The sequence below is a fragment of the Manacus vitellinus genome, unplaced genomic scaffold, assembly GCF_001715985.3.
Source record: "Manacus vitellinus isolate BGI_N305 unplaced genomic scaffold, ASM171598v3 scaffold_21_pilon, whole genome shotgun sequence".
NCBI lineage: Eukaryota > Metazoa > Chordata > Aves > Passeriformes > Pipridae > Manacus > Manacus vitellinus.
This window is the reverse complement of record NW_021939546.1, coordinates 5,930,117-5,955,934: the sequence shown is the minus strand read 5'-3', so window position 1 is coordinate 5,955,934 and position 25,818 is coordinate 5,930,117. Positions and strand designations below refer to the sequence as shown.

The 25,818-nt window shown below is 42.2% G+C and overlaps 1 protein-coding gene across 12 annotated transcripts in view; it reads left to right on the top strand.

The window, feature by feature from the left end:
- Positions 1-25,818, top strand: part of NFIA (nuclear factor I A) — a 411,264-nt gene that overhangs the window by 310,735 nt on the left and 74,711 nt on the right. For all 12 annotated transcript variants that reach the window (XM_018072111.3, XM_018072107.3, XM_018072106.3 and 9 more), the window contains 3 exons: positions 8,749-8,823; positions 18,277-18,394; positions 20,873-21,000. In XM_018072111.3, the coding sequence (XP_017927600.1) occupies positions 8,749-8,823; positions 18,277-18,394; positions 20,873-21,000 (321 nt within the window). The remainder of the gene's footprint in view (positions 1-8,748; positions 8,824-18,276; positions 18,395-20,872; positions 21,001-25,818) is intronic.

Sequence of the window (25,818 nt, the reverse complement as noted above, 5' to 3'; positions counted from 1 at the left end):
GCATGTGTGTCACAAATCATGTCACTTTTCAGCAATAGGGCTGCTGCCAGCGGGAGGCTCAGAAATGCTCATGTTAATCAAAAATTTTAATTTCAAATCAAATTGACAGTTTACACATGGTGAGAAATGCTTCTCACCATGTGATATTTCAGTATGCTACACTGGGCAAAATGGGTGCACTTTCCTGTTAAGAATTTTGACTGCAGTATCTGCAAATTTATGGGTTTCAGTGTATTGGGTATGGTAGTGGTTGATCTAAGGGAGCCCCTTGGAGAATAGGAGACAGAAGGGTTTTCATGCAGCCTGGCACTGGTGAGCCGCTGTTGGCACATGCTGCTGGAGAAATGACAGGTATTCAATAAACATCACTATGGTTAAGAGGAAGATTTAAAGGAGGGAGGGGCTGTAGTGCTATAAACAGGATTTGAAACAAATGTGCTTATTTCAGCCCGTGATTAGTCTGAATACCTAAGTATTCCACACCAGTTTTTAAATATCTTTACATTTATTTTCACACTGATGTTCTTCACACATCATGAACAATAATATTTATGGCATTAATACTGTAGCTAAATTCTAATTTGAAGTAGTGTAAACCCAAGTAGACTCTGCATGTACCAAAAGAGTCTCCGTCAGTGTGAAGACCAGAATGTGGCCCCGCCGTCGGCTCCTACAAGCCCTTGCTCCTGCCAGGAGCTTCCTAGAAATCAGTGAACAAAATTCAGGAGGCAAAATGTCAGTTGATACTTGATGGGGAGTAGGAGGAGCAAGGGCAGACGATGGAGAGAGGAGCAAGGACAGTTGATGGAGTGTGTGAGATTGGCCACAGACAAATGAGTTGTAGAAATCCATGTTTTCAGACTGTACCAGAAACATGATGCTGACATCAAAAAATTACCAGCTGGATAGAAATTATTCTTACATTATTCTCTTTAGGAGATTTTTCAGCTCTCTGGGGGGTCCTGGGGTTAATGCAATGCCGAGCTCGTGACATTGGGGCATTCACTTTACAAAGGCTTTGGAGGGGGAATAGGACAGACAGCAGTACCCCTCTTCCTGGGATGAGAGAGTGGGTGGGTGCCTGTGGGTAGGTGCCTGTTGGTGGATGCTTGGGAAGCACCCTGCAGAAGCACATGCCATCAGCTTTCCTGGAAGCTCCGGGAAACCGGGTGGTTTCTCTGGGCTCATTTGGGCACTGAGTCACTGGCAGTATCACCACAGACCTTGGAGATCGCAGCTGTCACTGCTCTTGTAACCGGAGTTGATATGAAAACATGAAGATAAATAACTCCTTCATATTATTATTTGCAGAGAGGCAGACTTTTCTTTTTATTACTCTTTTTTATTGTTGGATTCTATAAATATTCCAGAATTATTATCCCAAGGTAGATTTCATCTCATTTACTTTGAAATGCTTTTGAGGAGGCACATTATTTTATAAGCTGCCAAATGAGTATGACCATTTATAATGATTTTTTTCTTCTTTTCTTTAAAATTTGATTTTTGGATTGAGGACCTGAAACAGAAATATGCTAATTTAAGACATCTGTTGTTTTTCAAGCTATAGACCGCTATCAGTATTAATGCAATTTTTGTATCGAATTGGGTATATGGTAGAGAGGGAGATTCTAAATTTTTATCATTATATCAAAAAACTGTATTTGACTGATTTCTCACACACGTAAGTATGAAAAAGTACCCAAAATGTTAGGAGTCAGCAGAAATAAAAAACCACACCAGACATCTTAGATCTTGGAATGGTTTCCATTACACGAGGTCTTTAACGTGAATTGAAGGGCTTTCAATGTTTCAAAAAGACCTTTTTCTTCAAGAGAAAGGAACTATCTGTGTGCCCACCACTTGGACAAAACCTGGCATGATTGATTGCAGTCTGTGATCGGTTCATTAACAGTAATAAGTTGCCATTAATTCTACTATCTCTGCATTTAAATATAAAATGAGTTGAATCTCCTAAGACATGAAGTTGCAGTAGATTGCTGCAGGATCAGGCTGTTGGTGACAAAGCCTGATCCCACATTTCCTCTGGCCCATGTTTATTAATTTGCAACCCAGACTCTGGAATTGCAATATGACACATATCAAAAGAATAATTAAGCATTGTTATTACTAGAGATTCTAAAATGACTATGAAAGCAATGCACAGGGAGACATTACATGTGTATTTGTGGTCTAATTCACCTCTGGAGGACACCTATTGCCCATTGTGGTGGGTCAGGTAGGTTCCCTAGGGAGGGGGTGAGAGTTCTTCCCCAGAACCACTTCCCAGCATCTTCAGATGTTGATTCCCCATGGCCACCAAGACTGCAAAAACGTTACGAAAAGGAGCTGAACTTGAGTACTGGGCACCCACAAAAACTAGCAATTTTAGACAGACAATTTTACTGTCTGCTGGATACAGACTTTTTAGCTAAAAACCCAAAAAGGCAAATCATTTACCAATGGTTTTGCATATTGTGAAGGGTTAACAAAACTTTCATTATCACAGTCTATTAAGCCAGGACCAGGAAACAATTTCTAATCAACACTCAGATCTGGGCAGGGATTGTGCAGTCTTTTGTAGGAGGCCTCAGATCTGTGTTCTCTATTCTCACATGCTCACTTCCAGCTGTTGTCATTGAAATCCCACATAATCTCCCTGGGTCAAAGGGCAGTCATCCATGACTGCCGCTGTTAGGAGGTTATGCTGATTTCTGTTGTCAAATATTGGCCCTTTTCTCTTTCAATGACTCCCATTCTACTTTTTTTAACAAGAAAGATCCAGCCTAGAATTGTATTACATGACTTTAAAGTCTTAAAAGTGTTCCTCTATTGTACTAACACGACATGCCCTGGACGGTCTAATCCATCCTGCTATGGGCCACGAAGAAAGTTCTGGTGCTTCTTAAAATCTCAGCCAAAGGCAGGTAGGCAAGTCAGGGAGAATAATGGCATCTGTGACATGTGGCCCTGTAGTTATTTCATAAGAAAATGTGCAATTTGTCCAAGGTGAACTATTGCTGTAGCATTAAAATTAAATTGGAAATAACAAGCCGAAATAGAAGTGGAAGCGTTTGTCAGGGAGTGAGAGAGGTTTCTGTATCACCTTTAATGTATAATGTCTTGTTTAACTCTTCTATAAAACGTCCATGAATTAAAAATGTGGTCTAATTTACCATTAAAGTCTTATAATTTACAATTTTGAGGAATGCATTTTGTACAAAGCAATTAAAACAAGGCCACTGTGGCAGATCTGGCCATCAGTATTTGGGGGCTGTTGGTAAATGCAGATTTTATTACTGCTACGTGCAATATCCAGGCCTGTGCACAGCTCCCTGGTGCTGTCTGCCGTGGGAATGGCACAGACATTCCCTTGGACAGAGTATTGTGGCTGGGATGGACGGTCTCTTCAATATTCTTTTTTTTTTTTTAGAGAAGTTAGCAAATGTGGCATGGCCCCATGAATCTTTCTTTATATTTCCAGTGTGGGATAATGCTGAAGTTTTTCTCTGCAGTGGTGGGTCAGCCCAGGCTTGATAAACTCACCTTCCAATTAAGCAGAGTGTAAATGTTATGAAGGTCTTGACTGAAGCACGCCTGTTCAGCCTTTTCCTTTTTGCTGGAGAATGCAGATTAGGACTAACTCCATCACCCCCATCCTCCTCAGCCAGTGCAGCTGTGGAACAGCTAATCTTTTGGGAGTCCTCGGGGTGAGCCGGGTTCCCTCTGATAACATCCTCTCTCTCCAGGCCTGCATGTGCTGTGTGATACAGACATTAATTTTCTCATCAACATTATTGCTCAGCATTGTTTGTGAAACATGGGATTATCTAGATAGAGGATAAAACCAAAAGGAATCAAGTTGCACTTCGAGCAGAGAGGGCTTTTCTTTTAATCAGGCATTTGGTTAAGATAATAGGCTTGAGACCCTAATTGATTATTACTATTTTAAGGTTTTAAGATGGCTATGTATAGTGAGATGCTGAACATGAAAAAGGCTTTAGAAATGGGTTCAGTGCTAGTTTGGGGGACTTGTGTAATTTAAAACACTGAAAAGGAATCAAAGTCTCCCAAAAAGCTGTTCTTCAAATCTTAATACATTGTCACTCAGACTGTAGTGGAAGAGAAATAACTAGATTTGGACTTCGTCATCTTCAAAGAAGTAACTCTCTCCCAGTTTTATTTAAGCTTGGATTTCAGGAAACCAGCTGTATCTCTGTTTAGAAAATACCTTGTGTATTTGTGGTGCAATCTAACTATTTTAGAATAAAAATAATACTGTTGGATTACACAAGGAAGCCTGCTAATTAAATAACAATAATACCTCAAGCACCTTGAAAACATCTTCTGATATTCAATTAAGGAACAATAACGCAATGAACTTTAACCTATAGACCATATTCAGACTTTCTACATAAAAGTAATTGCATCAGTCATGATTTTCTCAAGCTACAACACAAGCTCTTGATTGGTAGCTCAACGTCTGAGACTCCTTTTTACAGCATTAATTGGGAAAGCAGACAATACTCCCCCTGTAAACTCGATTTTAGGACGAAGGTTAGTTGCCTTTGTACACGTTTACTCATTGAAATAGGAATGTTTGCTTAATAATTCAAAACAAATAGCACTAGACAACAAGCCTAATCCTGATTTCTCCTCCGCCAGTGTAAATTAGGAGAAAATGAGGTGAAACTCTGTTTGATCAGTGTAGAAAGACTTGTTTAAAACTTCTTTGAGATCAGAATTAAACTCCAACAATTCAAGCCTTTTCTTCTGGCTTCTCTCCTGGGATCCAAAAGAAGAATATGTAAATCGCATTATGAATTTTCTCCCCAGTTAAAGCAGTCATCAAGCTATGGAAGGATGTTTTCCATGTGGTACCTGTTATGATAATGTTGCACCACATTTGTACAATATAACAAAAGTGTGATTGGGTAATGGCATATGATTTGTTAGTCACTATCCTGATCTGCTTTATTGAATTTGATCTTATTAACCTGGGATTTTTCCCCCTTAGGGGGAATATGATCGTCCTCATGAGCTGAAGTGAGATCTTAGGTAATGAGCAAAGTGCTACTGCACCTAGACTTGCATTGAAGGAATGATTCAACAGCATATTGTAATTCCTCCTCAGTGTTGTCAGCCCACCTTTATTTGGCAGGGCAATAACCATGTGCTTTAGTCAGGCATGTGAGGAAACTGAAGTATGTGCTGCAGCGGCTTTGCTGAGTCAGGGCCTGCCTTGGCCAGCCTGGTGTCTTAATCTGTACCCAGAATTTCAGTGAATGATCTCTATGAGGTTAACTTTGAACACCTGGTTCACCACCAAACTGTGAGTGTTGCACGAAGCTGCAGAGATAACCTGTCATATACAGCAGTTTCAATGTCCTGTCTTTGGGATATTGAGCAAAACTATCGCAGGGAACATATTTCAGTAAAGTGCCATGTGAAAAGTAAATCTCATGAGCTTTCAAGATGTTTAATCATCTTTTCAGTACAGGAGCTCGTTAATGCTAACATCTGCATATGTAATTGCTTGACTTTACCATTTTTTTTCTCATTCAGAATTAAGTGGAATGGCCAAATTGATGTGTCTCTGCATTTTGACCCCTGTTAAAGTATTCTTCACGTATTTTGTCAATCCTGCTATTTCCCAGTCATTCTTCGTTTACATTTCTAGCTTCTTTGTCCTGTTTCTCTCATTTTCTTGTTGCAAAAGCTCAGCAAAAGCAACAGTCTTAGGCCTAGATTTTGCAATCCGAGCCATCCAAGCAAATCTTTAAACCTCCGTGGGGTTCTAGTGAACTGTAAATTCACACACTAACAGTGTATTAAAATTAATTCCTGATACATCTCTAAGCATTGCTTTTATGGGTATCAAGATATTAATGATTGGCAAGAGGAACCCCTGATTTCCTAATGTTTATAAGTAAATAGCAAATTGGAGAATTGTGAAATTCACCTTTCATTTGTGAAATGTTTATTTGCAGTATTGAAGGGTGAAAATCTAATCACACCCATTGCATGCTGTTGTTTAATGATTACTATTACATGTACAACCATGAGGAATGTTCCTGCAGAACTATGCAGACATTTCAAGTATACCCAAAATAGGAATAATGAGGTCAGCAGGCCCAAGATAACTTATTCAATTTCTCTCATGCCCTGAGAGTTAGCATATATTTAAAATGACATTTTCATTTTTGGTTTTACCTGTGTTTACCAAGTTAAAGTAACACTGTTAGCTGTGTAACAATCACATTTTTATTGGATAATTACAAAGGCTCTAGACTAATTTAAAAAATCAGCCAAATGTGCTACAGTGGCTGTGATTTGGAGTTTTTTTCCTCCCATATTTAAATTTCACCTTCACTCTTCGTGAGCTAGGAACCTGCCTGAGAAATGCAGGTGGGAGTGGACACCAGAGCAGAGCCAGGATGGTGCACTGTGAAAAAACAACACGTGACAGATGTTCGTGGCATTGCTGGATGCACTTCTGGAAGTTGCTCAGATACTGCCATGATGAGCACAGTGTGAGAAGTTATATAGCATAGACTGGCTTCCCTCCGAAGGGCTCTGCGGAGTAGTAAGCATCCTGGCCCTGATCCAGCAAGGCACTTAAGCATATGCTTAATTTTAGGCACATGAGTGGTTTCAGTGAAGACCTAAGAGAATTATTTTTAATTCACAGATCATTTAATTCAATAGGCAAGTCTGCTGCAGCATATGAAAAGTACATCTTCATATTAAAAATACTTGGGAAATTGTCGATGAACAAACGTGTATGGCCAGCAACTGTTTCTAAAAAGCAGAATGAGGTAGTCATCACCTTTATTATGGGAAAATACAAAGCATATCAGGCAAAAGCATTCACAGCTCTCTGAAAGCCATTTCTAAATTGAAAATAAGGAAAAATAAAAGCTCGTAAGAATATTTATTCATTTGAAGTAGAGAAAAATTTATTCTCTTGATGTAAATAAAAACCTTGTTTGCAGATTGAGGAATTTGTTTGTGTTGAATTTCAGCATCAATTTCAATATTTTATAGTACATTTATCTACAGCTGGAGCATGACAGATTTGTGTATATTTATATGTTTGTGTACATAATACATATGTATACACACATACACAAGGATGCCCAAAGATATACATATACACAGTTTGAAAACTCATCATTATTGCTGAAGTATAAAAAGATGCCTGATGTAGAAACTTGTCTGGAGTCTGTTAGCTTAGCGACTGCGTTCATCTGGCACCGTGGGCTCCTCACAGAAACAGGGAACTTCTTCTGTGTAGGAGCAGAATTCCATGAGATCTTGGCTGGAGATGAACGGCTTTCCTCCCTCCAGATCTCTCCCAAACCTTTCCTTGACATATTCCCTGACAATATTCCCTGACTACTCTGTAGTCCTGCACACAGGATGTATTTCTTTTGCATCCTATTCTCCAGGTAGAAATGTCAATGGTACATGTTGTATATGTTGGGTTTTTTAAACAACCCCAAAAGAAAGCCAGGGAATCAAATATGCAGCTTGCATTAGGCCTATTGCTCTGGTCCTTAGACAAAGGTGAACAGGTATTCCTGGGATGAGCATGGGGTACAGTAGAATATATGGAATGTAGGGAAATCGTACTGAGCCTGACAAACAATTAACGACGGAGCAGATGGTGTCCCTGCAAAACATTCAATAATATATGTGTGCGTGCGCTGGAATCAGTGACTCTAAGTAGGGCAACCTAAAAAGGTATGGCACTTATCCTGTGGGCAAGTAGGACTTTACAGTTCTTTTAATAATCTCTTTATCCTGCGATTTCTCCTTTGACCCTGATTTCAAAAGCAGGAGGTCAGCCTGGCCGACCAACTGCAGACCTCCCTCTAATTGAAGTCCAGCTCTGTCCTGCGTGAGACGCTGTACCCCACCCCTCGCGCTCGCACTGGGCTGCAGCCCCAGCACTGCTCCTTTTGTCACTGATCATACCCGTGAAAATTAAATGAACATTTGGTGGTAGGCATGTTTGCAGAGAAGAAGGAAAATACTGTTATGTAAAGTGCAATAACATTTTGATACCAAGTGTAGAGGCATTCCTTGCACAAGGGAGATGAGTGTGGATGTGTCCGCCCTGATTCCTACAGACAGTCCACAGCTCAAAGTTAACATAGAGTTTTATTTTTCTTTTCAAAGCATAGTTTGAAATAGTAGAATATTTTTTTGGTGCAAAAGGCCTTCATTTAAATTTTTTTAACCATCTGCTATTTTAAGATTTCCCTAGTGTAACCTTAGAAAAATGAAGAGTACATCTTTAAATCTTGTTTTGTTTGAATGAATGGGTAGATAATCCTGATCAGATGTTTCTTTAGAGAATAATGTTTAAAACGATTATGGAACTTAGCTGTCCTGTCTGTTTCCTAGGTACAGTATTTTCATTTCAATTGTGAAGTCATTAGGGGTCATCCAAGGTAACCGTTTATTAAAATAGTCCTCTTTTGTTTCAGATTTCCTGTTGAGATGCTTTAACATGTAAAAATCTCCCCGCTGATGTGTCATGTTAGCTTTCCTAACCTCTAGATAGAAACCACAAAGCAGCCTACATAGCTGTATGACTAGTTACCCACCTACATAAACAATAATTACTGCTAAGTGGGAAATTAGATGTCACATCTTAAGTCTAAATGAAAGTAAAGTATTTGAGAATACTGTCATTAAATGCTTAAAGCTAATCGCAGTTCTCTCACTCTGTTTGTTTTGTAGGACATTTGGGCTTCCAGGACAGTTTTGTCACATCAGGTGTTTTCAGTGTGACTGAGCTAGTAAGAGTCTCACAAAGTAAGTATCATTTTGTGGCCAGTTTATGTGGTTTCTGCAATGCCAGTGTTTTTTCTTTTATTCTTATTGTGCCCCTTTCCCAATTCAGAAACAGCATCTTGAAAATTGAGACTCACTTCTCCCCTGTTCTTGCTAGTGGACAGCATTTATATGCCACATCTTTTAATGGGCAAAAACAAAATAGCAGGATTTTAAACTAAGTTAAAAAAAAATTGATTCTGTAAACTTGCCTGTACAAATTCATCTGGTACTCAGCTGAAAATGGACAGACTCCATATCAGAGTGCAGATAAATACCTACAGAAATCAGCTTCCCATGGCTCCTTTGGAGGATCCAAGGACTCTGACCAGACCTCTAGAAATGATCTGATCTGTACACATAAGCCTGGAAATTTTCTTATGCTGTTTTTTCCACACTGTGTTCATCCACGTCATGCGTACAATGTCTTTGTGTGTGATTTTTGGGGTTGTCCAGTGCAGGTTCAGGAGTTGGAATTTGATGATTCATGTGGGTCCCTTCCAACTCAGGATGTTCTGTGATTCTGTGGTTTGTACACCTGCAAATTGCTGAAGTCATTAATAATACCAACAACTGTACCAACTTCGGCCCTGATAATCTCACACATCTTGACTTCGCCAGGCCGACGTTTTCTGTTAACTGTATGGAACTCTGCCTTCTAGAAGGATTTGTTTTTTGACCTTTAAAGAATGCTAATGCCCCCAGCATGAATGACACACAGCAGCATGATCATTACAGGCTTGTCAATACTCACTAACAACAGTGAATTAAGAGTACCTGTCACCACCCTGTTCCATTGATCAAAGGTGCATCGATTGTATTTTGCTATGACATAATCCAGATAGTCCAAGGAGAGAGTATGGACAGCATCTTGCAGAGGCATTACTGCTAAGCCAGGGCTATAGGTACTGGTCCTTTGGGGATCTGAGAAATTCTTCCCTGTGAGCGTGGTGAGGCCCTGGCACGGGTTGCCTAGAGAAGCTGTGGCTGCCCCATCCCTGGAAGAGTTCAAGGTCAGGTTGGAGCAACCCAGTCTAGTGGAAGGTGTCCCTGCTCACGGCAGGGGGTTGGAACTGTATGATCTTTAAGGTCTCTTCCAACTCAGACCATTCTATGATCTTTTGTCCAACTAGAGTGGGATAACGTGACGTTCAGCAATCATCAGTGCTCCAGGTGGACCACTCAGCTGTGGGCCCCTTTAAAATCTTAGGGTGTGCAACCAATCTCTTTAGCATCAAGAGTGATCAAAATGGTTCTCCTTGATGATAGAAATATTTGTTTGTGTACTGGCTCTGAGCATGTAGCTGAAGTCCTTCTGGGACTGGAATCTGACTGGCACAAACCTAGCAGAGAATCTGTGGTTTTGAATCAGAACACAGAGTTTGTATAAGGATTTTCCTGTTTTATTTCCTCTTTTGGAAAGGCTTACACTGGCTAACACATTGGCTTTATATTAAAAATAGGGTGCTACAAGGAAAGCAGGGCAAGTGGGAGATACATGAATGCCAGAGTTATATGCTCTGGAGAGTGGCAGCGAGAGAAAAAGCTCGAAGAAAACATTTCTCCTGAGTTTTCTTCCCTGACAACTGGTGGGAATTTTGAGAGAAGGACAAAGTTAAGAGGACTTAGAAGTCAAGAGGAGCTGCTGAGTGCTCAGCACATTTGCAAATCAGTTCACTTACCGAAGTGCTTAACGAGGGGCTTTGGCATCTAACTCACTGTACTGAGTACACAGACTTGCTGGTACCTGCAGCCAGGGTGGACAGACTCAAGTTATCACCAGGCTTTGAACATCTCCGTGTTATGTCACTTTATTTTGGCGTGACAGCACAAGGCTTTTGAAGCCCAAAGGATTCACCCTCCCCCTCTGTAAGGCATCCCACTTCACCACAATCTTATCTGCGCTGTAGGAGCCCTGAACAGCAGAGCTGCCTCTGGACTCTGTCAGTCGTGCTCCATGTGTGCACTTTTTCTAGCTAGGAAAGTGCCCCACTCAGGGCTGGAGCCTTCCCAGCCAGCCCCAGCACCAGTCCCAACCTCCCCCAGAGCTTGGCATTGACCTTGTGAGCATCATGTTTCATGCTTATTAATTTTCCCTGATACTTTATTGTAACTAAACTAAAACACTGGGTATCAAAATCCTAGCACTCAGCATGTTCTGCAAATTATGAACTGTGTCTGAAATGTTCCCTCTGCTTGCAGTTGAAGTGCACCACTTTCAAGGATGGGGCACCTGCATGCAGAAAGAATACAAACTTTATCATAAATAAGAAAAAAGGTGTTAGTGGGGGAAAATAAAGATATTCAGCTTTTATCTGTTCCAGACACAGGGGTTTGCACTGTTTTTCATGGGCTCTTTAATAATCCTGGGAGGTCAAGACCTCAGTTTTATATCCTGTCTACAAGCCAGCACCTCTACCAAAAATAGTGTCCCCAAAGCATATTGGGATATCACTTCAAAACTGACTCAGAGGGAAGAGTGCCAGCAACTGATTTAGCTACACTGCTTTTGATAGCACCCTGGATTTTCCTTGGAGATGCCCCAGACATGTACTGACCAGCCGTAACCTTGTTTACTTTATGAGGTCTGAGAAGCCCACAGCCTGACATGCCCTGGCTACCCAGTAGGATATGTTTAGTGTCAAGTCTAGCAGCAAATTCCCAGCAAACTCAGAATGAATTCACATGCTCATATTCAAAGAATTATTTAACATAACAGAGCAACAAAGTGATTGCTGCATATTTGCCTAAATTGGCAGGCAAGGTCTTTTAAAGTTAATATAACCCTTGCTGGGTTGTCTACGTCTTCCTGTGTCCTGATTTGAGACCAATCTTCTTTCCAAAGAGGTCATCTTCGTATGTGCCCACTGTAATTTTTTTTTCCAGCTTTCTTTTGAAAATATAATGCTTAAAATATTATTAATAAAATAATAAAATAATTTCCACCCGGTTTTAATTGGCCTGTGGCTACTGTTATGTAAAATTAATCTTACAAAATATTGTTGGTAGCAATTATGTGCTGGGTTTATTTAGTAAAGTTTGCAGAGGTCCACATGACAAGGAGTCTCAAGTAAGAGGCAGTTGTCTCCGTCATGCAAATTTGGGGAATGAATTAATCAAGCGAAAGGTCAGCTGTTACTGTTATCTGTCTTACCTATCAGTGCTGATCATCACACTTTCTGTGTGCTATTGAACAAGTCTAGACTGTGTTGGTAACAGAAACTTGCTTTCTTCAGTCCTATAGATGCAGATTTTCTTTCAAAATGCTGCCCAGCTGCTGAGCCTTGCAGAGCCCAGTAAAACAGAGAAAATAGATGTGCATCTGAAAAACAAAGACTCCTCTCCAGCCCATCTGATGTGGGTGTTGCAGATCATGCTGTCAGCTCTCCTGCATTATTAGCAGGCAGAGGGTGTGAGCGCGGCTCTAAGTGTTGTCTGTCACCCGAGATACTGAGGACACCCCTCTAGATAACAGAGACTTCATTCTTCCCTCACTGGAGAGGTCTGTGCTGGCAACAAAAGGCTCAGAGGCAGAAGCGTTGGAGATGTACGGGTCTGGGAACTGACAGCCAGCTGTTGGCCAAGTGAAACCTTCTCCTTTTCTCCCCTTGTTAGGAAAATATTCCACTGGCTGTGGGCAGCTATCTTCAGGGCACTGGAAAAGACCCTCTGCAGAAAGTGCTGGCAGAGGGGTGGCTGTGGTGCCAAGTGTACAGTCCCCTTCTCTTGGCAGGAGCTGGGAGGTCGTGGCAGGCTAGAGCAGGGAGAAAGACATGGGGAACACATTCCCCTCTTGGCTTTCAGTCCACACCACGTGCTCCTGTACAGAGAGAGCTGCTGGGAAGATCTCCTCCCTTGGAGGTCCTTCAAGCAGCCAGATAAACTGCACTGCCCAGGATGTGAAGAAAGATTTAGGATTTATGAACGTTCGCTAGAGCCAAATCAAACATATTTGTTTGGTGGTGTGTTATTTGTCAAAATGACATCATTCTTCGTGCTGATAAACAAGGGAATTCTGACTGCACCCTGGACTGAAAATGCCACGCGTTGAGGTTTAACGTGTTGGCTGTGTGCAGTGAGGAGCAAGTGGGGTGACTTTTAATCCTTCTGATGAGCCAGTGGCACCACAAGCACACAAATGTACCTGCAATTGCTTACTGCTCCTGTGTAAACACAGAAATGGTCCAGCTAATTATCCCTGAAACACTTACACTAATTCCACAGGTAAGAGGTGCTTCTGTGGCCAAGACATTGTGGAAAGCTCAGGATCTTGCCACAGCAATGCCAGGCTTGGTTCATGACAGCTGTCAGGGTGGAGAAAGGGGCTGAAGCTGTCCTTGCGGTGAGGGCAAGAGCTGGGAATGAGAGTGATTGCCAGTGCTCCAGGCACAGTGTGGGTGTGACAGAGGTAGCACATCTTTCTCATGCCGCTCATCCAGCAGCAGCTGAAGCAAACTGCAGGGAAAGTCCTGTGAACCCCAGCATGTCCTGGGTGCCTGGGGCAAGATGTGAGGTGCCTGGCTCTTATTGTGGGTCTGGGCCAGGCAGGTGGATGCCTTCCCTGTAGCCGAAGAGGAGGAGGAGAAGTTCTCCTCCTCCTCCTCCTCCTCACAGAGCACATGTGGGAGAGCTGGGTGTGATAAACCAGCTCTCTGAACAGCAGCCTGTATGTTTTCTGCTATACTAAGCATTACGCTAGTGAAGGCAGTTAAAGTCAGCAGCATGAAAATTAACATTTAAAAAGATACTCTATATTCCTTAGCAAAGCACTGCCATCCAAAACTCACTGTGTGGGCTTGGGTATGAGAGGGAGAAAAAAAGATTATAATAAAAAATAGACTGCAGGCATAGAGTGAACAGTTGCCGTGACCTTGCCTTTTGTATGCCATTACACAATTCAATGGCAGTCCACTCAAACCTTGCTCTCGATCAATATCCTATTAAAGCAGCACAAAAAGTCTCTATAAACTTAGTGGTTAGCTATGTTTATAAATGGAACTCAGCATAATTAGACGGTCAATAGCAGGCTGTACTTGTAATTTTAAAATGAACATCACACATTTCATATCTGTTGTATTCGGCAAGACCTCTTTGAATCTAATGATACAGTGTGGAGGAAACAAAGGCCCTTGGGAAAAAAAAAAAACAACCCAGCTCCCCTTTCCTCTCAGCAGCAACACAGTGTGTTTCCCTTTGTTTATGGAGTCACAACACAGGAAAAAGTTTATTAGTCAAATGTCATGTTTCTCCCATTTAACCTTAAACACATTATCACTTCACTGCAGTGTTACACATGTAATGATCCTAGTCACATCCCAGCCCCTCTGTAAAAATAAATACATAAAAATGGAAAAAATATTAAGGTGGCTAAAAGAAAGTGCCATATTCCAAGGGAGACAAATGCCAACTTGGCTGGTTTTATTTAGTGGGTTTCCTGTTCTGTAATTCAATAAATTTTTCAAAATAAATATTCAAATTAGGTTAAGTCAGAGGGCTTTTTCTTAATTTCTCTCTTATTTTTCTTGACATTTGGGATGAGGAACAGAGCTGACACACTGGCAGTGGAGGGAGCAGGCTGGCAGCAGGGAGATGCTGTCCTGCATCCGGGGAGTAGCACAGTGTGCAGGCAGAGGTACCCACCTTCCTCCTCCTCCTCCTTTTGTACAAACTACCTGCTCCTGCCCCTTCGAGCGTGTCCCACCTGCACAGGGAATTTTTTGTGTTGCCAGCAGCTGAAATGGGAGCTGTGCGCTGCGTGCTGGGGGAAGAGGGATCCTTTCCCTTCACTCACCTGCAGCTCAGAGCTCTGGGTCAGGTGGCAACTTGATGCCAGTATGAAGGTGGAGAATTTTGTTTTGACTCACAACTGCAGTTTCTGACAACCTTTCCTGTTTGGGAGGTGTTCCTGATCTGTCAGAAGGTCACTTTGCATTTCTTACAGGGGGAAATGGTGTGTTTTTAGTGTTGCTACCTGGAGTTTGTGCAGGCTGCAGCATGGAAAAGCCTGTTGTGGTGGAGCGCAGCTCCCGATCATGCTGCTGCTTCGTGTGGGGCCAGAGCATGTTCCTGGGACACAGGGACAGGGATAGGGAGGTTGTGTGGTGGATTGTCAGATGCTACAATAAGAAGGTTTAATTTCAACAGAGTTTTGACACAATTTGCACCACTTTGATCCCTTTGCTTACACTCCAGAGCTGCTGCCTTTGCTGGGAATCATAGAATCTTAGAATGGTTTGAGTTGGAAAGGACCTTACAGCTCATCTAGCTCCAACCCCCTACCACGGGCAGGGACACCTTCCACTATCCCAAGTTGCTCCAAGTCCTGTCCAACCTGGTCTTGGACACTTCCAGGGATGGGACAGTCACAACTCTGCACCACCAGTACCAGGGCCTCACCACCCTCATAGGGAAGAATTTCTTCCTAGAAATCCTGCAAATAAATGCAAGTGGCCCCTTCTCATCAGCTTTCTGACCTGTGAGAGGTGGGCAGTCCCCAAAGGCAGTGTAAAAAGCCATTTGGAGCAGGCTCGGGTGCCTCCTGGGTGGACTGGCTGCTCCATGCCCACTCCTGTGGCACATTGCACTGCAAAACACAGGGATGAGTAATGCAGGCAGGTGCCAGGCAGGGAGCTGCAACCAAATTCCATCTGGGAAGAGGAGTCAAAGACTCGACCCGACCTTCTGCCATGCAGATGAAAATCATTAACCCCTTCCTGACGATCTCAGGGTGGGCTCTACATGTCAGGGTAGCTCTGCACACCAGCACATGGGTGATTTATGATAGTATATAGGAGAACTGTGAGCAAAGGTACAAATAGCCTTTGCACCAAGTCTGTCCCTGACAGTAAGGCAGGAGAAGGGGTTTTGGAACAGCTCAATCCTGTGCAACCTTTGCCGTGGCACTTCTGTGGCCAGAGACCTTCCTTGAGCTGGTTGTGGCAGGGTGGTGGCTCCTGTGCAAGGACTGCCAAGGGGTTCAGGTCCTGGCCTCCACAGCCATGTCAGGTACTTTAACATCTGCTGGTGTATATTAGAGGTGGGTTTTGTTTTTTAATCCTCTGGTTGCAAACTGGCTCTTGAGTGTGGCAGGGTGTTTTGGCCAGTGACCAACAAAGCATCCTTCATGTTTGCTACCCCTGTGTGGTCAACCCTTTCTACTTTGCACTGAGTTTACACAGCATTGACAATACAATGTTCCTACCCCACCCCTGCTCTGGACATACATTCCATTTTCCTATAGGACCAACTCAAGAAATACCCAGGATTTGGAGAGAGGACAATAAACACAGGTGGAGAGAGAAAGAAGAAAAGCATTACCCACATAGCAGTTTTTCTTTCATATCTGTTTGGAATAAAACTGTTTCATAAATCTAGCAATGCCCAGAAAGAAACGGTGCTTTAATTTAGTGCTTGGCTTTTTATATTCCTCTTTGGAAAACAGTATTCTTAACCTCTAAGTTTGGCTTTGGGAGTTAGGGGGTGCAGAGGAATTGCTCAGGAAAGGGTTCGCAGAGCACAGATCTGTTTGGCAAAGAAGTTGCTGAAAACTGTGGAGTAGATGCTGCAGAGAGTACCTTTATGATTGATTTCCATTCAAGTCAGACTGACTGCAGTGTGGTCATTTTTCTAACCCATAACTGCACACACTGCAGCAGCCTGCTATCTGCAGGGTGTCTGAATTATAGCAGTCCATGTCCCTGTTACCTTTTACACAAATTACTTACACCGGTTTCTTTTTTCATGCAAATTCATCAGTTTTACAGTCTCTTGTAGCTGCTGTCAGGAAACTGTTGCAGAAAGCACAAATTGATAAAATGAGTTAATTTTACTGTGCTTAATTTTTCTTTGTGTTAACACACCCTCTCATATACCCAGTGTGGAGGAAGCATATGATAGTTAAGAGAAGATATCAAAGGATTTGAGTGTTCTCGTCATAAATTACTTCCCAACTTAATTCCTTTTGATGATCATTCCAGATTTTCTCAAGTTTTAATGGTGTTGTGTATTTTCCGTCCCTATGCTTTTAAAAGTCCGTGGCTATCCAAGCTGTTCCCTTTCTGTCTCAATGACGTTCTTAAAAGATCCTTGCCAAACAACAACTAATTGTCTTGTGGGGATGATGAGGCAGCTGCAAAGCTACATTATTCCTCTGTCAAATTTGACATTGTGAGCTCCTTAAGACTTGGGGTGAAAAACTGGCCCTGCTACAGTCAATGGCAGCACTCCCAGCCCAGACATGTTAGCTGGGTGATAGGAGCTATCCTGTCTTCATTTCCTCACTCCTGCCCCATCAGACTGAAAGATTTTTTCATGTTTGAAAATGGGCCAGATTCTCAGACCAAAGATTAAACTTGGCTCAGCATCCTTGTGTGGCAGTGAGACTGCTTTGCCTTTGTGGCTGTGAATCAGGGCTCCCAGACAATACAGCCCAGGCCAAGCTTGTTCATTTTATTGTGCAGGACATCCTTTTTCAAATGGCTCTGAAATATTAGAGAAAATCATGATCTGTAATTGTCAGTTCCCAAAGATGTATTGTCCTGTAAATCGCACTGGAATGGCAACAGTGGACATGGTACTATTTGCTGTATAGTGGCATTTCTGCATGAAATCCATTCTCTGTTGACTTTAACATTAAACTGCTCTGTTCCTTGTCTGTTCACACAAAAATACCGCACATGGCTTGTACCCGAAAACTTCAGGGTGTGCAGGAATTCATTGTGTTTAATGTAAAGCCAAAGCTCTAGGACAGAGAAATTGCAGGTATTCATATCCCTTACAATAAAACTTCAGTGAAGGATAAGGTGATGAGAGTTGAACACTGGAAGCTCTCTGCTGGATAAAACTTTTGGGGAGTCATATGTCTCTTGTTCTGATTTAACTGGAGAAGAGACCAGAGGAAAAATCAGATGCTCTCAGGCACAAAAGAACTCATGTTTCTAAAATGATTTTGAAACTTCTGTGCTTGTGGATGTACATCATGTGTACCCCAAAGGTCTTGAGGTGTGTATTTCCCTGCCTATGCTGCTTATAGATCCTGCCAAGCCCACGACAGGGATGATGCAGCCTGTCTGTAACCATACCAACAGATTCAATGTTGTCCTAAAAGCAACAAGTTTCATTAAATGTTAGACTGATATTAACAGAAAAGCAGTGCTTAAAGAAAGTAGTGCCATAATTGTTTAATTTTTTTATTAAAAAGAAGTAGCTTTGGAGGTATGCAAAGAAGAGTGTATGTCATGGAACATTGTATTCTTGATAAAATTTCCGTCTTCTTGATTGTAACAGCAGTTACCATTAGCATTTCCTAATTTCCATGTCCCACCTGTTCTTACCATGAAACTAAACACTCTCATGCGGAAGAAGAAAGTGATTTTGAAGTGCAATTTATACCATATTCACGTGACTTACTGACTGCAATCTCTTTTGTTTCCCCAGCACCGATAGCTGCAGGAACAGGCCCTAATTTCTCCCTCTCAGATTTGGAAAGTTCTTCATACTACAGCATGAGCCCAGGAGCAATGAGGAGGTCTTTACCTAGCACATCCTCTACCAGGTAATTTAATCTCTGCCTACTACCAGGTTCCTTGGAAACTCAGGCCAGCATCATTACTCATCTGGGAAAGTAACCATCAAATTCTTTGACAAGCTGTTTGGGGGCCTCACGATGTGGAGCTGTTTCAGATTCACAGAGTCGAATGTTCACCTGTATTGCTGTAAAGTTCTATTTACATGTAGAAATCTCAAAGAAAAACTGCTGCATTGGCTTGTGTAACTTCTGGCTTGTATCTATGTGTATCGGGAGAAGTTTCACTGGAACTGTTGAGTTTCAGTTGTGGCAGAAGAGAATTTGGAGAATACTGAGATGTGAGGAAAGTCTTAAGATAGACTTACATGTATTCTTTATTGCAAAAAGTGTTACCTGTCAGACTAACATCGTTTTAGGACCTTGGCCTATAAAGTGTTCTAGTTTTCATAAAGCATTTAGAAATTTGTGACTCAGCCTTTGGAAAACTGAATTGTTAATGCAGATGACTATCCAGGCTGATTTTGATTTTGGGTTAGATGTCAACTATCAAACAAGGATGTTTTTTATTTTTTACCTTTCCCTTTAATCATCCATGAGATTAGATTTATAAACAAGCCCAGTCACTTGAGTAGTCTTGAACATTATTAAGGAACCAGATTGATTTTTTTTCCCCACAGCCAAAATAGCTCACTTATTTCAAAGACATGACAAGAAAGTCTAACTCCAGCCCAATGTTCTTTTACATTTTTATCTCAACCTGCAGTGCAACCAGCTTTGCAGTAAGCAAGTACACATGTAAAAAATCTCAATAGTTTGAATATAGCTGTTGTTTTTATTTAAAAAATAATAATCTTTAACGAGAGGCTCTTAGCAATAACTTCTTACAGTTTACAGTGATTAGAAGAACATTCTACTTCTTACATTTAGTGTGCATGTTATGAAGCTTGGTGACTACAATTCCCATTACACATCAATTAAAAACTTGGTGCTGTTCCTTTTTTGCCTGTAAACTGTGTAGCCTACAGCACTCATCATTAGCACCATTCTCAGGTAGAATTTACTGGTGATTCCAGAAGCAAAAGTGAGGTTATTAATGTTACTTAAGAGCTCAGTTGTTGCTCCTCTATTCTTCTGCAAATAGCTACCACTGATAAGGAGCTAATTATAAACAGCATGGGTAGTTAATAACTTGGTAATATGTTTGTTTTCCTCTCATTAGGCTGTTCCCAGTCAGAAAAAAAAAATTCTTTAAATACACAGACTCAGCAGAATTATCAGGCAGTAATTATATTGTATGCACACAATTTCCCCTATTGACACATAACAATTCTCTAAATTAAGGAATGGCCAAACCTGCATTCCACACATACCGTAAGACTTATTCTTCCTGTTTCTCACCAACTGATTTTGCAAACCCGCCAGCTCCTACCTGTGCAGAGCTTCAGGTGGGGAGGCTGCAAGTTCTAAACCAATAGGAATTGCAGTGGAAGATTTTATGTCTGTTAAATATGTTCCCCCTACACAGAGGAGCCTGTTCTTGAATGCCTTAAGTCTTAATAGAATACAGATTTAGGGAAAAAAAGTGAACTGATCCAGCCTTGGAAAAGTACTTAGAAGAGAAATTCTCAGTAATGTCCCCATGCAGTCTGTACAACTCATTATGGAAAACAGAGCCAAGCTGAGTGTCTTTGGCTCCGGGATCCTCTCCCTGCAGAACTGCCGGAGCCAGTGGCCACCAGAGACCACTGAAAGGGCTCTTCTGTGTCCTGAGCCTTTGGCAAGGGAGGTGTGATATAGCACAGGGGATCCTTTAATGCTGACACTGGCCAGAGATACCTATTGGAGGCTTTCTGTGCTTGCTGGCACTCAGCTGCAGAGTCAAATGCTTATTCTTGTAGGATAACATGAACATTTGAACCAAAAATGGATTCTTCCATCATTCACTTGTCTGTGTTTCTTCTTATGTGAAATGTGGATTAATTTAAAAGATTGAAAATAGAAGTTTGGACTGATAAATAGTTTGCTTTCAGAATAAGCTGTGAAAAAATCTGGCAGTTAAAATAAGTCTCGTGTGTCACCACCGTATTCATTCCAGTTACAAAAAACACACAATGTAAATTAAATTATTGCCTTTTCATTGACCTCTGTGTACTCTGAAAAATCCTACTTTTGGAGCTGTAAAAGCTTAAATGTCAAACTATCTTCTAGTTAAACTAGCACATGTTTAGGGGTTCAGTCTGGACACTGAAAGGTTGTTTTGTATCTCAGTGGAGCTTAGTCATTGGATAGGAAGCAAATCAGAAAAAAAAAGTGGATGCTGAGAGGTTGGGTGGGCAGGATGTCTCTGCAGGATTCACACCTTCCCCTTCCCAGGGCCTTAAATCCTTTATAGCTTCCATAACCAAGTTAGTCTCAAGCAGGGCTAGCAAGGTATGTTCCAACAGAAGTACCACGGTTCCTTTTCCTTACAGATATAGCCTTTATTCTGTGTTTTTGCTTTCTCAGCTCTACAAAACGTCTCAAGTCTGTGGAGGATGAGATGGACAGTCCTGGTGAGGAGCCGTTCTATACTAGCCAAGGGCGGTCTCCAGGCAGCGGCAGCCAGTCAAGCGGATGGCATGAAGTGGAGCCAGGTAAGCCACGGCTCTCCAGAGCCCAAGATCTTCATCTTCACTTGCTCTGTTTTGTTATCAGAATTCTGTGTAGACAGGTGATCAGTTCTAGACATCTTGTAACTTCTGGGAAACAGTCAGTCTAATGAAAATATGGTAGTGGTTTTATTGCTCCTGCAGCTGTGAATGTTTCTGTAGTGTGTCACTTCTGTGTTTTGGCCAAATATCTGAAGTATTTAAGTAATGCAGCAAAAGATAGGCGGTCTTTTTTCTGTCAAAATGTCCAGATTCCGTTGTGAGGTAGCTTTTTCTAGCAAAAAGCAGTACCTGTCTGGGCTGTGCCCCATCAATTATGCTGCTTAAATAAATATCCCAAAACTTATATAAGGTAGAAGGACTTTTCAAGCATTATACAACACTTGAGCTCACTTAGTAATGACTTTTAAGAGACTTACAGAAGGAGTTGTTTTATTAATCTGTAATGCTGTGAAGTGTGATTGGAGGCTTCATATCAAAATAGATATCACTGGGTGCTACACTTCAGAAGGTTGAGGAAGCAGCTCTTCGGTCTCTCTTCTCAGTTAATTTTTGTGTGTGATCTTTCTTGTTGATCATTTTTTTGGGTTGTTATGTTACATACTTAACTGTCCATTGATCACTTATCCTGAGATCATCTGGGTGCTTAATACTATTGGAAATATTTTTCTGGGTCAGTGCTACATGCATAGGTGAAGTTAATGCCTCAGTGTTGCTTACAGCTAAATAAGCAAATATTTATTGCCAATAAAAATATCAGAAGTCCTATTTGTTAGAGGAAGGCAAGCAGTGCCTTCATCTCCAGCCTCCCAGGGTTTGAGAAGGTCCTCTATAAATGCAAAAGATCTTTCGCAATAGGTATTTTTTGTCTTTCTTGTTTGTTTGGATTTAAAATAGTTTGGGTTTGGTTTGTTTGGAAACAACACATGCTTGTTCAGGGCACTGTGTATAATGAACTATACAGCACAGAAAAGTAAATTCGACCTGAACAGCATTAAAATCAGTTCTGTGGGCACTTGGCCAGCCACCTATATCCTTCATCATGTAGGAAACATACCCACAGCTTTCTCTGGAGACCCTGTCAAACAGCTGTCCTTTACAGCATGCCCAGAAAGTCACCAAATTTGGGCTATTCCAGACTGGGAGGGGACTGATTCCTGTGCCTGGGAGCCCTTGGAGGATCCCCTGCCAGCTGCCCTCTCTGCTCTAATGAGGAGGAGCCAGCTTGTGGGCCCTTATTGACTGCAGATGTGGCACTTTGGCAGGAGGAGAGGGTGGACCTGCAGGCAGACAAGTGCCAGGCTCCCCGTGACTGCCTTGCCACTGCCGTCCCCAGGGCTCTGGTGTTTGCAGTGAGGTGTCCTGCTCTGTAGGCACCAGAGGCTGTTTCCTCCATCAGCTCCAGGCTCCAGATGATGTAAGGCAGAGCTTCACCTTGTACTAAACCGGTCTGCTCATGGAGCGGCAAAAACACACACCAAAGCTCAGTGCACAGTGAAAGGGAGAGATCACAACCTCCTGTGCAGGCACAGATGGCTAAAAGCTGAGTGGGTCACTGCTTCTACATCATTGTCAGACAGGGGAACAGCTCCCTCCAAAGTTTGGGGTACTCTTTGTTAATGACAAATGTTCTCCATTTGTGCAACAGCCAGAGGTTGGCTATTAATTTTGCTGTCACCTCTGGTGGTTTTCCCCATGTGTGGTCATTACCTCTGGCTCATCCAAGTCCTGGCTAGATGGTGGCACTGAGCTGCTGAGCTAAGCAAGAGAAGTGCCTAAAACCTTACACCTCCGAAGCACCTCCACCACCTTGGCTCCATTGGGTGTCCATTGTGAAGAAGTGCAACTACCCCTGTCAAACTTCCTGAGGTGCTCAGAAAGGCAAGAACAAGTCAGAGGAGAGAAGGTTCTTCCTTCCTGATGACCTTCCTCACTTATTATAGAAAAATCCCAGATTCTGCTTAGTCTTGCCTGTAAAATGGCAGACAATCACCTTGCAGCATCAGGGACTCTAGCCAGGTACCAACTCGATATAGCTCAGATTCACCAAGCCATCTATCACTGTCACAGCTATGAAGAAAAAGAGCTTTATCCTGCCCATGTGGGATGCACTTCCAAGCCACCCTTGTGCTATATCCACACAGCCCCCCCCCCAGTGCTTCTGCCATGGCTTTCCAGCAGCCTGTCCTCTGAATTCATTGCCTCAGCTTCTCTGTAAAACAGGGTCAATGCAAGAGCACGGCTGACAGAGAGATTACCACAGCTCATCGGTGGTGAAGGACAAAACAGTACTGAAGTGTCCTTCCATGCCAGGGCAGCGGTGGTGTGTCAGGGGCATGAGGTCTCCCCCAAGGGACACATCCTGCTGTGGTCTGTGCACAGACATCACACCTGGGTCTGATACTAACGTGTAACCCTTTGTGTTTCACACGGGTATTTCATCTCCAGAAGTGTAAAATGTTTTATGAGTCTTCAGTGGGGCATCTGCCTAGAAAATAAATTGGTCCTCTAAAAGCTGTACAAGTGATGTTAACATTCCCTATTACCCAGTGGCTTGCCACGACATTCCTCTCTGAGAGGGAGCTTTGGAGTCTGGACCTGTTTCAGATCTATCCTTTCTGATGTCTTTATTTACAGAAAAAGTCCTTGCCATTTATTTAATCTACAATCAAAATGGTGGCACAGTTTTAACGTGGAATAATCTCTGAACTTCAGTGTTTTGGGTTTTTTCTCAGTGAAATTCACAGTAGAAGTTTGAAGACAAGCCCATCTTTTTGTTTGACTTGGCATTTCTTCCATGCAATTCATTTTGTGCTGCATGGGATAACACAGGTATCAGCAGTGCAGAATGAAGCGGGTTCAGAAGACAGGCTGAAGTTTTAACCTGTGCTGGCAGAGTAGTGTAAGCCAGGTTTCCAAACTCCATAATTAAACCCTGTTCTTTGGGTTACTGGCCAAACAACAGGAGGAGGAAATCAGATCAAGAAAAGGAAGCTTAGACTTGTCTGTGGGATGGCTGCTCTGGCTGGGAAGGAAAGTTCAGAGAGGAGCCAGCAGCCAACCTCCCAGCCCAGTAGGATCCACACCAAAGATAATAATATATCCTTTGGCTTTATTGCCTCTGAGTAGATTGCTTCCTCACAGGAGATTTAGATTTATGCAGAGATAGCTTCTTGGCCTATATGCCTTGACAGGTTTATGGGAGCGAGAGGATGAATATTCTGTCTCTGTGTGTTGCATTTGCTTAATTTTGAGGTGTGCACATGAGAAAGAGGGGAGATTCAGACATAGGAGCAGGTGTGAAGCATCCGCATGCTCATGGCACAGAGACTGCGAGAGGGTGGTAGTAAAGGATGTTGCCTGGGACAGTGCAGGAAAATTAGGGGGAAATAGGAGAAATGCACTTGAAAGACGGTAAAACATAGAAGAGAAAGGAAAAATGAGAAAACAGTTACAGACCATACAGAAGGGAAAAAGAACAAATGCCAGGAAAACAAAGATTTGACTTCCTAGAAAGGAAATATGAAATGGAATATGTAAACTCCTCTTAGAGCACTCCAGGCAGAGGGTTATTTACCGCCAGCCGTGACTAGTCGCTCTACATCTGTCTCCATTTTTTTCTCTTGAACAAATTCCCTTTTTGGATACTTTCTCCCTGCTTTGCTTCCCTGTGATTGCCCCTGTAAGTGGTCTTTGGAGGGCAGGCTGTATACTCAGAACATATGTGCAAACTGGCAGGAGAACAGAAGAGGACAAAACCACTCTGTGTGCTATTTAGATTAGGCAGTGGATGCTTCCCCTGTGCCTACTCTTGGGTCCCTGCTGTGTGCAGGATACAGGCTGCACCTATTGTCCATCCACAGCCCTTCCTCTGAGCTTTCACATGCTCTGCTTGGAGCACCCGGACATCTGTCTCATGTGGAAACTTTGCTGGGTGTAGATCCCACATGCCTCACCCACCTGGTTGTAGATCCTGTGTGCTTCACCCACTAGCAACACTACCTTTCCATTTGTGGCATTTCAGTCTTATAGCAATGAGCAAAGACTCAGCCTTGTGTTTTTACATCCAGATACTTCTTGCAACCAAGGATGCAGCACTCTCCTTATACGTCAGATGTGACAGCCAAAGCAAAACTCAACATTAATTCCATGTTGCTTGTACTGTACTCGAGTCTCACATCCATTTACCTGCATTCGAAAGCTCCTGGGGAGCTCTCCGGCCTAAAAAGGCTGGAGTCTGCCAGAAAAGATGAATTTCCTTTCACAATAGGAAGGCTTAGGAAGTAAAACAAAGCAGACATGTAGTAAATTACTTCTGCTTTTCAAATACCTTTTGTAGTATCCTCCTTACCATTACTTTATCTCAGCACTTTCAGTACATAACTCTTATTAACTGAGAAGAAGGGCAAGAGAGGATAAAGATGATGTTAGCAAGAAAATAAGGCAACATCACACTGGCTTTGAACTCCTGCACAAAGCTGGCCTCTGTTCAGTTCTGTGGCAGCTCTGCTTGGAATGGAGGTAAGCCATAATTACAGGTATACAATTTTTAATTCCATAATAAGAGAAGATTGAGTTAATGTATATCTGTATTCCACTTATGCACTTTTTTAATGCATTCTCTTGATCCAGTCCAGAAGTAATGTTCACATTGTGCTCCGTCAGTCATTTTGTGAAGCATATGGATGGTGTTTGCCAATTCTGCTCCCATTGTGTTTCTACAGCATGGCATGGAAAAAAGTTTAAGATGCAAATTCAGAGCATCCTGTTGGTTTCTTTACTTAGATCTTCTACTTGTTTCTT